The 10,201-nt window shown below is 45.0% G+C and overlaps 1 protein-coding gene across 1 annotated transcript; it reads right to left on the bottom strand.

The window, feature by feature from the left end:
- Positions 1-7,958: 7,958 nt before the first annotated feature.
- LOC309557033 (E3 ubiquitin/ISG15 ligase TRIM25-like) lies at positions 7,959-9,667 on the bottom strand. Its single transcript, XM_082259637.1, has one exon. It carries the CDS (start codon positions 9,579-9,581, stop codon positions 8,001-8,003), a length of 1,581 nt encoding a protein of 526 aa, XP_082115763.1. The 5' UTR covers positions 9,582-9,667; the 3' UTR covers positions 7,959-8,000.
- Positions 9,668-10,201: the final 534 nt, after the last annotated feature.

Here is a 10,201-nt window from a genome sequence, read left to right as displayed (position 1 = left end):
AGAGTTATAGAGGAAGGGGCAGAGTCCTCCAGCAGTGCAAAGTATATGAGAAGAGGAGAGTTATAGAGGAAGGGGCAGAGTCCTCCAGCAGTGCAGAGTATTACAGGAGAGGAGAGTTATAGAGGAAGGGGCAGAGTCCTCCAGCAGTGCAGAGTATTACAGGAGAGGAGAGTTATAGAGGAAGGGGCAGAGTCCTCCAGCAGTGCAAAGTATATGAGAAGAGGACAGTTATAGAGGAAGGGGCAGAGTCCTCCAGCAGTGCAGAGTATTACAGGAGAGGAGAGTTATAGAGGAAGGGGCAGAGTCCTCCAGCAGTGCATAGTATATGAGAAGAGGAGAGTTATAGAGCAAGGGGCAAAGTCCTCCAGCAGTGCAGAGTATTACAGGAGAGGAGAGTTATAGAGGAAGGGGCAGAGTCCTCCAGCAGTGCAAAGTATATGAGAAGAGGAGAGTTATAGAGGAAGGGGCAGAGTCCTCCAGCAGTGCAAAGTATATGAGAAGAGGAGAGTTATAGAGGAAGGGGCAGAGTCCTCCAGCAGTGCAGAGTATTACAGGAGAGGAGAGATATAGAGGAAGGGGCAGAGTCCTCCAGCAGTGAAAAGTATATGAGAAGAGGAGAGTTATAGAGGAAGGGGCAGAGTCCTCCAGCAGTGCAGAGTATTACAGGAGAGGAGAGTTATAGAGGAAGGGGCAAAGTCATCCAGCAGTGCAGAGTATTACAGGAGAGGAGAGTTATAGAGGAAGGGGCAGAGTCCTCCAGCAGAGCAGACTATTTCAGGAGAAGAGAATTAGATAGAGGAAGGAGCACGGTATTTCAGGAGAAGAGAGATGGAGGAAGGAGCAGAGTCCTCCAGCAGTGCAGAATATTTCAGAAGAGGAGAGTGAGACAGAGAAAGAAGCAGAGTCCTCCAGCAGTGCAGAGTATTTCAGGAGAGGAGAGTAAAACAGAGAAAAGAGCAGAGTTCTCCAGCAGAGCAGAGGATTACAGGAGAGGAGAGTTAGACAGAAGAAGGAGCAGAGTCATCCAGCAGAGCAGAGTATTTCAGGAGAGGCAAGTTAGACAGAGGAAAGAGCAGAGTCTCCCAGCAGAGCAGAGTATTTCAGGAGAAGAGAGTTAGATAGGAGAGATTTCCTGTCGTGACATTCGGCTGGAAGGTGGATAGTGGAAGGGGCAGAGTCCTCCAGCAGTGCAGAGTATATGAGAAGAGAAGAGTTATAGAGGAAGGAGCAGAGTCCTCCAGCAAAACAAAGTATTATAGGAGAGGAGAGTTAGATAGCAGAAGGAGCAGAGTCCTCCAGCAGAGCAAAGTATTTCAAGAAAAGAGAGTTAAATAAAGGAAGGAGTAGAGTCCTCCAGCAGAGCAGACTATTTCAGGAGAAGAGAGTTAGACAGAGGAAAGAGCAGAGTCCTCCAGCAGTGCAGAGTATTTCAGAAAAAATAGTTTCAGTATTGTATTTCCAGCAGTATGGGGTAGATATCTGAGGTTGCTTCCATACCACTTAAGGTAACGTGGCTCTGCCCACAGATCACCATATAAAACATGCACATACAATAGTAGAATAAAAGATGCTGAAGATACAGTAAAATATATCTCAGAAGCAGACATTTGTTTCTTAAAATATACACAAAAATGATTCCTCTAATTTGGACAAGCATGTTCATTCTATTGAAGAAATAATCAGTACACATGGCAGGCAACACATCACATGCCGAGGAGTAAAGATTTGGAATGCTCTGCATTGTATCCCTATACATAATCCTATCAACATAATCTGCGTAATAAGATGACTCCTATTCTATTTATTATACCGTTTCCGATTAATGCAAATAAAGATTTTCTGTTCAAACTGATAAATTATGACTTATTTTCTTTTTTTTTACATTTTTTTAACTAAGTCAACTAAATTCTAAAGGGGAGGGGAGAATACATGTAAAAATTACGAGGAGAAATTTCCATCTTGGTGGTTCCTCACCATTCACTGTCTTGGGTGGACCTGACTGCCCAACCACCAGCCTTGAGACCATCTTGTGCCAAATCGTTGGAAATAAACCAATCAAGCTACATAGCTCTTTATCCAATAATTATATCCTAAAGGTAAAAGGGGGGGGGGGGAGCACATATTAACTGACTGGATATACAGCAGGTGGAAGGAATGTCCTCTCTGGATTGATTGGCGATGGTCACCGGGCATCAAGCTACCTGATGACCAACCCAGCAGGTTAACAAAAAAAGCTATTGAGTTAGAGTATGTTTATATAAATTCGACCCTAGCCAAATTATTTTTCCGAGTTTTTTATAGATTGTGGAAGGGTATGTTCACACTAGCAGTTGGGGGGGGGGGGGGGGGGGCGGGGGTGTACACATGACAGGGAAGGAATTATACCCTATGCAGCCTTCCACTGATCCGGACCCATGGGTCTACTCTACAAAATGCGGAGCCCAAAGGATTAAAGCTCCTCAGAGATTAAAACACATGTGAACGAGCCCTAAAGGGGCATTTGGAGTAGTGTTCGACCGATATCGTTTTTTATTTCCGATACCGATATTTTGGTCATTGGATATCGGTGTCTGCCGATATTGGCCGATATTTTAGTGCATTAAAATATCTCCCGGTGGGACGGGAGACCCAGGCGAGCCGCGGAAGGCGGCGGGAGGGGGGGGGGACGCCCCCTCCCGCTCCTTGTAATGACAGCCGAGCGGCTTCTCAGCCGCATCAGTTGTCATTACAAGACAGCCGACCATCAGCTATGGACGCCGGTACCGGGGAGATGCCTCTAGCTGCAGACATCACTCCGGTACAGCACTTTCCTGAAATATCGGCAATATCGGTAACCTCCGGGGGCCGATTCCGATATATCGGGGAAAGTGAATATCGGCCCTCGAAATATATTGGCTTTGCAGATAATCGGTCGATCCCAAATTTGGAGCATTACTAGTTACCCCTCAGAATCCAACAGTTCCAAGCCCTGAGGAAGGGGGACCCCCTGAAACCCAAAAAGCTTTGAATTTCATAATGATATAAGAATCTGAATAAATAAATCCTGCCATAATGAAGGTAAAGATAGCTATGCACTAGTCGATTTTCAAACAAACATTTCTACGAAAATTCTTAGTACTTTCAATGACTTGACATATGGAATTCGAAAGTACTTCAAAATTTTGTTTGCTTTGAAAATTAAATTTTGGAATGGAAGGACTTTCCTGAACAAAAACCCCATTTACTGTTAGAAATTAGTCTTGAGAAATATTTCCCATCCTGCTTCTTTGAATTTTCAGTTAACAATGAACGCTGATTTGACCCCCCCAATAATGTTTAAAATGTTATGAAAACAAAACATTTTGAACGGAATTCTACTAGTGTATGAGCAGCGTAACCACTTGACCGCCCAATGCAGATTTACTGCGGCAGGGCGGCTCGGCTGCGCATAATCACGTAGATCTACGTGATTAAGTGCACTCGATCTCGGCGGCGCCGGAGCCGCGCTCCCGATGTGATTAGAGACAGCGGAAGCCAGACCGTGGGCTCGATCACCGCCGGCCTCCTGCAGTCTTCGGGGAAACTGACAGGAGAGCTGCCTGTCTATGTAAACAAAGCAGACGGCTCTCCTGTCAGACAGGCACACAGAGATCGTGTATCTCAGCTAAGCTGAATCACTGATCTCTGTGTGCCTTTCACAGAGCCCCCCCCCCCCTCACAGTCAGTAACCACATTTAGGCTTATATTTAACCCCTTGATCACCCCCCAGTATTAACCCCTTCCCTGCCAGTGTCATTTATACAGTAACAGTGCATATTATTTAGCACTGATCACTGTGTTGGTGTCACTGGTCCCCAAAAAGTGTCACTTAGTGTCAGATGTGTCCGCCGCAATGTCGCAGTCCCGCTAAAAATCGCTGATCGCCAACATACTAACTATACTAATAAAAACATAAAAAAAAAATAAAAAGTCCAAAAATCTATTCCGTAGTTTGTAAATGCTATAACTTTTGCGCAAACCAATTAAAATACGCTTTTGGGGATTTTTTTTTTTTTTACCAAAAATATGTAGCAGAACACAAATTAGTCTAAACTGATAAAAAAAAATTGATGTTTTAAATTTTTTTATTGGGAATGTTTTATAGCAGAAAGTAAAGAATATTGTTTTTTTTCAAAATTATCGCTCTTTTTTTTGTTTATAGCGCCAAATCTAAAAACCGCAGAGGTGATCAAATACCACCAAAAGAAAGCTCTATTTGTGGGGAAAAAAGGACATCAATTGTATTTGGGTACAGTGTTCCACGACTGCGCAATTGTTAAAGTAACGCAGTGCCGAATCGCAAAAAAATGGTCTGGTCATTAAGTGGGTAAAACCTTCCGGAGCTGAAGTGGTTAATCACTTGTCGCCAAATCAGGTACGGGTACATCATTTGACTTCAAGTGGTTTTAACGAGGTAATGATCACCCCCAGTAGCGTTTTTTCTCTTGTGGTTCTCTTGTGACAGTAATAAAAGTAATTTAAAAAAAATGTAAAGCAACAGTGTAATAATAAAAACGAAATAATAATAATAATAATAGTTTAAAAAAAAAAAAAACGTGATCGTCCCATGGCGACGTATTGCCGTGAATGTAGTATCAGTAATTTTAGCACCAGACCTCCTCTGTAAATCTAAAGTGGTAACCTGTAAAGGCTTTTAAAGTGTCGCCTATGGATAGTAAAATTTACGCTGTTTGTCGCAGTTGTTCGCACGTGCGCAACTTTAAAATGTGACATTTTTGGTATATTTATGGTATTTAATCAATGTGACATTATCTTTTATATTTTACAAAAAAAATTGTGTTATATATTGTGTTTTTTTTTTTCATTTTTTTAAGTGTATTTTTTCCCCAAAAACTGCGTTTGAAAAACCACTGTGCGAATACCATGTGACAAAAAAAAAAAATTGCAAAACCCACCAATTTATTCTCTAGGGCCTCTACTTTAAAAAATATATATAATGTTTTGGGGGTTCTAGCTAATTTTCTAGCAAAAAAATAAATAAATAAATAAAAAATGATTTTCACATGGAAACAAAAAGAAAATGCCTGGTCTTCAAGTGGTTAAGTGCCGGTTCACACTTGTGCGGCTGCGGCGATCGCATGTAATATCGGAGCGCACTGCTCCTTCATTACATTCGATCGGCTATGCAGTGCGAATTCAGCCATACACTTTGTATGGCTAAATTCGCACTGCCCCTGCAGTAAAGTCGCACATGACCCTTTTTTTGAGCCGCTTCAGGATCGGATCACACAGTGGTTCACACTTGTGCGATCCGATCCTGTGCGAACTGTAAGAGATCGCACTGCGATATGCGATCAAACTGGGGGTGTCGTTAACATTTCATTGACACCCCCAGCATATCGCATATGGCAGTGTGAACTGCCAGATGTGCGTTTGTGATGCGGGAACAGGCTGCGAATTCGCAGCTTTCCCGCATCGCATAAGTGTGACCCGAGCCTATGGGTCAGGGCCAAGCTGGCCACAGATATGTAGAATTGGAAAAGAAAATTCTTAGGAAAAAGAAAATGTTCCGAGAAAGTTCATTTATTTTTTCTAATCGTTAGTGGGGTCAAATCGCTGTTCGTTTTCAACCGCAGTGGAAAGAAAATTCAAGGCAGCAGGATAAAGAAAAATTTTCTCGAACTAATGAATTGCTAACAGTGTATGTGGTTTTTCGGTAAAAAAACATTAATTCCAAAATCAAATGGTAAAAGCAAACAATTTAGCATTTTGGGATCGCTACGATTCTGGCCGCGATCTCAAATCACATTGCAATCGCAAAACATATGTTTGGTGCCATTCGTTTTCAATGCATAAGACTTTTCCTAAGAATGTTCAATTAAAAATTCTATCCGTCTATGGTCTCTATTCAAAGTGCAGAATTTACACAGGATCTCTCAGCTCTGAAAAGCTCTGAAAAGCAGGGGATGGAGAGCTGAAGTTACATCAGTGAGGGGAGCTCTGAGAGCTGATTGGACAGAACAGAGGCTGTCAATCACAGGCTGTGCCCTCCCCTGTCACCAATTTTCTTTTGGTGTCAGGAAAACTTGTCAGAAATGACTTATGTTTATAGCAGAGGAACCAGGCGGCAGACAACAAAAAGACACTCAGGGGTTAGTTTACTAAAGGCAAATAGACTGTGCACTTTGCAAAGTGCAGTTGCTCTAAAGCTTAGTAGATGAGGTAAAGTTCCACTTTGCAAAGAATACCCAATCAGATGCAAGGGAAATACAAAAAAACAGCATTTTTGCATGCACATGATTGGATGATGGAAGTCAGTAGAGCTTCTGCTCATTTACTAAGCTCTGGAGAAACTGCACTTTGCAAAGTGCACAGTCTATTTGCCTTTAGTAAATCAACCCCTTGGTGCTCTGGATTGAGACACACTATAGAGGGATATGCTTTATTCATATTTCATGACTGAGGTTTACAGCCAGCTTTAACAGTTGCTTCTCTGTCAACTGCCTGGCCTCATGTTAATAACACCATGGGGTTGATTTACTAAAGGCAAAAAGACTGTGCACTTTGCAAAGTGCAGTTGCCCCAGAGCTTGGTAAATGAGCAGAATCTCTGCTGACTTCCATCATCCAATCATGTGCAAGTAAAAAACGCTGTTGCACGTGATTGTCCACTCTTTGCAAAGTGAAGCTGCCCCATTTACTAAGCTCTGGAGCAACTGCATTTGCAGGGTGCAACTGCACTTCGCAAAGTCCACAGTCTACTTGCCATTAGTAAATCAACCCCCGAATGTTTCAAAGCTCTTGAGGGTGCATAGCAGCATTCGATAACGGTTGCTTAGAAAATTCTTGTCTTTCTGTTACTCAATACTGTTAAACATGAGCAAAGTTAATTATGGGCAGTGGCGGCTGGTGCTCCATGGGCCAGGAGAACGGACCACACCATACCCCCCCCCCCCCCGACCACACCAGCTCCAGCCCACACACTATAACACCAACCATCCCCCCCCCCCCCCCCCCGTCGCCGGTTCACTCACCCTGGACTGACGTGGAGGGCAGGCAGTGGCGGCTTCCCCCGGCAGCGGCTTCCCCTGCGTCTCCTCCCTCCTCCTTGGCCAATAGCAATGCTTCTCCTTTTGGCCAATCGGGAAACGAGTCTCAGGACCCGCTTCCTGATTGGCTGGGAGGAGAATCAGTGTGATAATAGGGAATATTCATTAGCTATTGTCACACAACTGGGTGGGCTCAGGGCGCAGTGCTCTGCGCCCCGAGTCTACCCTTTTTTGAAGCCTATTGGAGCCTCTGGCTCTAATCACGTGCTTAAAAAAAAATAAAACCCCATTGGAATCCATGCGTCTGGCGCCCTGCACGTAGATTAGGGGCCAGGCGCATGGATAGGGGGGGCAGCGCCCCTGCGCCCCCAATGGACAGGCCGCCACTGATTATGGGGATAAATATCTTTCGTGAGCATGCCTGCACAATTACAAAAAGTCTAAAAAGGGCAAATTACTGCAAAAAGGTCCATCATGACCTGTTCTATGAACGTTTCCATCAAGGCATACTTGCGATGGCCTTTATAAAGATCTTCATAGTTCAAAATAGTTTTAAAGTACGTAAATTCTGGAAAGTATGAAATTATAGTTTTTCTTGAAAAGTCTTTATGTTTTTACCCAAGCCTGTCCAGTATACACAACAGCCGTATCACAGAATAAACTTATAATCAGTTTGGCATGAACTTGCACACAGTACCTCATGTTACAGCCAGTCCTTTGGTCCCCTTAGTACTGATAGCCTAGATCAGGGGTCTTCAAACTATGGCCCTTCAGTTGTTCAGGAACTACAATTCCCATCATGCTTCTTCATGTATGTGAATGTCAGAGTTTTACAATGTCTCATTGGATGTGTAGTTCTGCAACAGCAGGAGGGCCGTAGTTTGAGGATCCCTGGCCTGGAGACTCTTGAATATTGGTCAAGCTCTGCTCTTGCTTTCCATGAATGACAGGTACACTTTGCATAGCTGATGTCTTAGCTCCTAATCCTGATCCAGGAATGGTTATAAACACAGAAGGCGGCATGGAGGGGCTCAGTGAAGTGGGCAATGAAGGTGTGCAAGTGCCGAATGGTGTCGCTGAGCTGGTAGAAGGAAAGTCGGCCAGCCTCGTAATCCAGATATATCCCCAATCTTTGCACGGCCGATTCCGGATGCAAGGGGTTGATCTTCGAGTCGTGGATGGCTGAGTGGGTTTTATCCGACATGCGTAGACACCAGGATTTCTTGTTATAGCCCGTCACAGCACGGTCCCCTTTCCGTTCTATGCTGGGATAGGCCAACCCTACCATCCAGTAGCCGGCCTCGCTGGTCTCCACTTCCCAGTAATTTTGCCCTGTTGTGAAAATCCGGATGCTTAGAATGTGATAGTTCACAAACCTCTCGGGTGTCTTGGGGCGACATTGCTTTGTCTCTGACCAGGAAGCCATTTTTAAATTCCGCGACACGGCCACGTAGTCCCCCGCCGTGTTCACATCCAGGAGCATGTCTGAGGCCACCTGCATGTTGAAACCGTGTTTTGATTTTAGAGAGGTGACAATGTCCTTCAGGGCAGCATGTAGGATCACGGAAATCAGACCTTCATCAAGGTCGCAGACGGGGTGAACTTTTTTGTCATCCCTCTTTCTGTCCTCCTGTTCGCCCTCCTCGGCGTTGTAGCCGATATTATCTCTTCCTTGCAAGATGGTCAGAGGGTCGGTGATATTGCACAGCTCCTCAATGTGGTGAATCTTCCTAGTCAACTCCTCCTTCTCAATCTCCAGTTGTTGGATGAGGTCGGACACGTGTTGGGAGACTTGCTCTTCTTGGCTGGTGATCTCCTTCAGGACTCTCTTCTCCAAGACCTCCAGCTGTTCCCGCATCTCCATAAAGAGCAGGTTGACCCTTTCCGTGAGGGCAGTTGCATTCTCCTCCACTTTCTGCCTGTGCTCTTGCAAACTCTGCACTTGTTTTTCCGTCTCCGCCGCCTTTGATGTCAACGTGGTCATCACCAGTTTCAACTTCTCTTTCTTCTTCTTGGAGGCTTCGTAGAGGAGTGCCACTTGGTGTCCCCGATGGTCTCCAAAGGCGCAGCAGGACACGCAGATGCATGTGGCGTCCTCAGGGCAGTAATACTCCAGGAGCTTCTTGTGTACGGGGCATTTTCTGTTCTCCAGGGACGTGGTGGGTTCGGTCAAGGTGTGCTCCACCAGTTTGCTGTGCGCCTGGAGGTGTACTTCGCACAGCGAGGTCTCGCATTGCAGGCACGTCTTGACCGCTGCAACAGGGGAGTGGACGCAGTAGGTGCAGAATATCCCGACATGCTCTTGCATCGGTCGCGAGGACAGGAAGCATTCCACGATGTTGCAGAGCTTCATGTTCTTCTGCAGAGCGGGTCGAATCTGAAATTCTGCCCGGCATTCAGGGCAGGTGAAGAGCCCGTTTCCTTCCTGAGTGTCCAGGACCTGGCTAATGCAGACCCGGCAGAAGTTGTGGCCACAGTTCAGCATGGCAGGATCTGTATAAATGCTCAGACAGATGGAACAGTTCAGCTCCTCTTTCAGCTCCGTCGAAGCCATTCTAATGAAAAGCAGCAGATAAAGCCAACAATAGCTCGGCAGGGAAGCCTCTTGCTTTCTATCGGTCTGCAGCTTTTCTCCGAGTTGGCGGTTACGAGGATACGTCCCCGGAGAAAGACAGGCAACTGTACTGCAGGATACAGCAAGAGTTTATCTGCCCAGTCCCTGGCACCAGCCTGAACTGTGCATGAACCCCCAATAGAAGAGCTTGTCTTAGTGCCTGCAAAAGTGTGCAAAGCCAGCTCTGATTGGCCAATGTGTTGATATGCAGGAGGAAGTCTGCAAGAATCGTGTAACTTGGGAGAATTGGGACTGCAGGTTTATTATAGTGCTTTAAAGTGGAACTAACAATGGAAATGTGTTCCCAAGGATATAGACACAATGCTGCAATGCTTGCCTGGTATTAACATTGATATTAGCAGCCAGACAGAGGTTTAATTTCTTTCCTTTACCCTGATGAAATGTGGCTGCTTTCAGCAGTATAGACATCCATCCTTTCCTTATTGATCATCGCATAATAGACCCCGGGGGAAGAGATTTAACAACTATATAGTCATTATGAAGAGGAAGAAAAGAGAGAGAGAGAGAGAGAGAGAGAGAGAGAGAGAGAGAGAGAGAGA

The sequence above is a fragment of the Pelophylax lessonae genome, assembly GCF_965119305.1.
Source record: "Pelophylax lessonae genome assembly, chromosome: 5".
In the NCBI taxonomy this organism is placed as follows: domain Eukaryota; kingdom Metazoa; phylum Chordata; class Amphibia; order Anura; family Ranidae; genus Pelophylax; species Pelophylax lessonae.
The sequence above is the reverse complement of the archived record's forward strand: the minus strand, read 5'-3'. Positions and strand labels throughout refer to the sequence as shown.

Excerpts from the sequence above, each read along its gene's own strand:
- LOC309557033 (XM_082259637.1), bottom strand. The coding sequence starts at position 9,581 with ATGGCTTCGACGGAGCTGAAAGAGGAGCTGAACTGTTCCATCTGTCTG.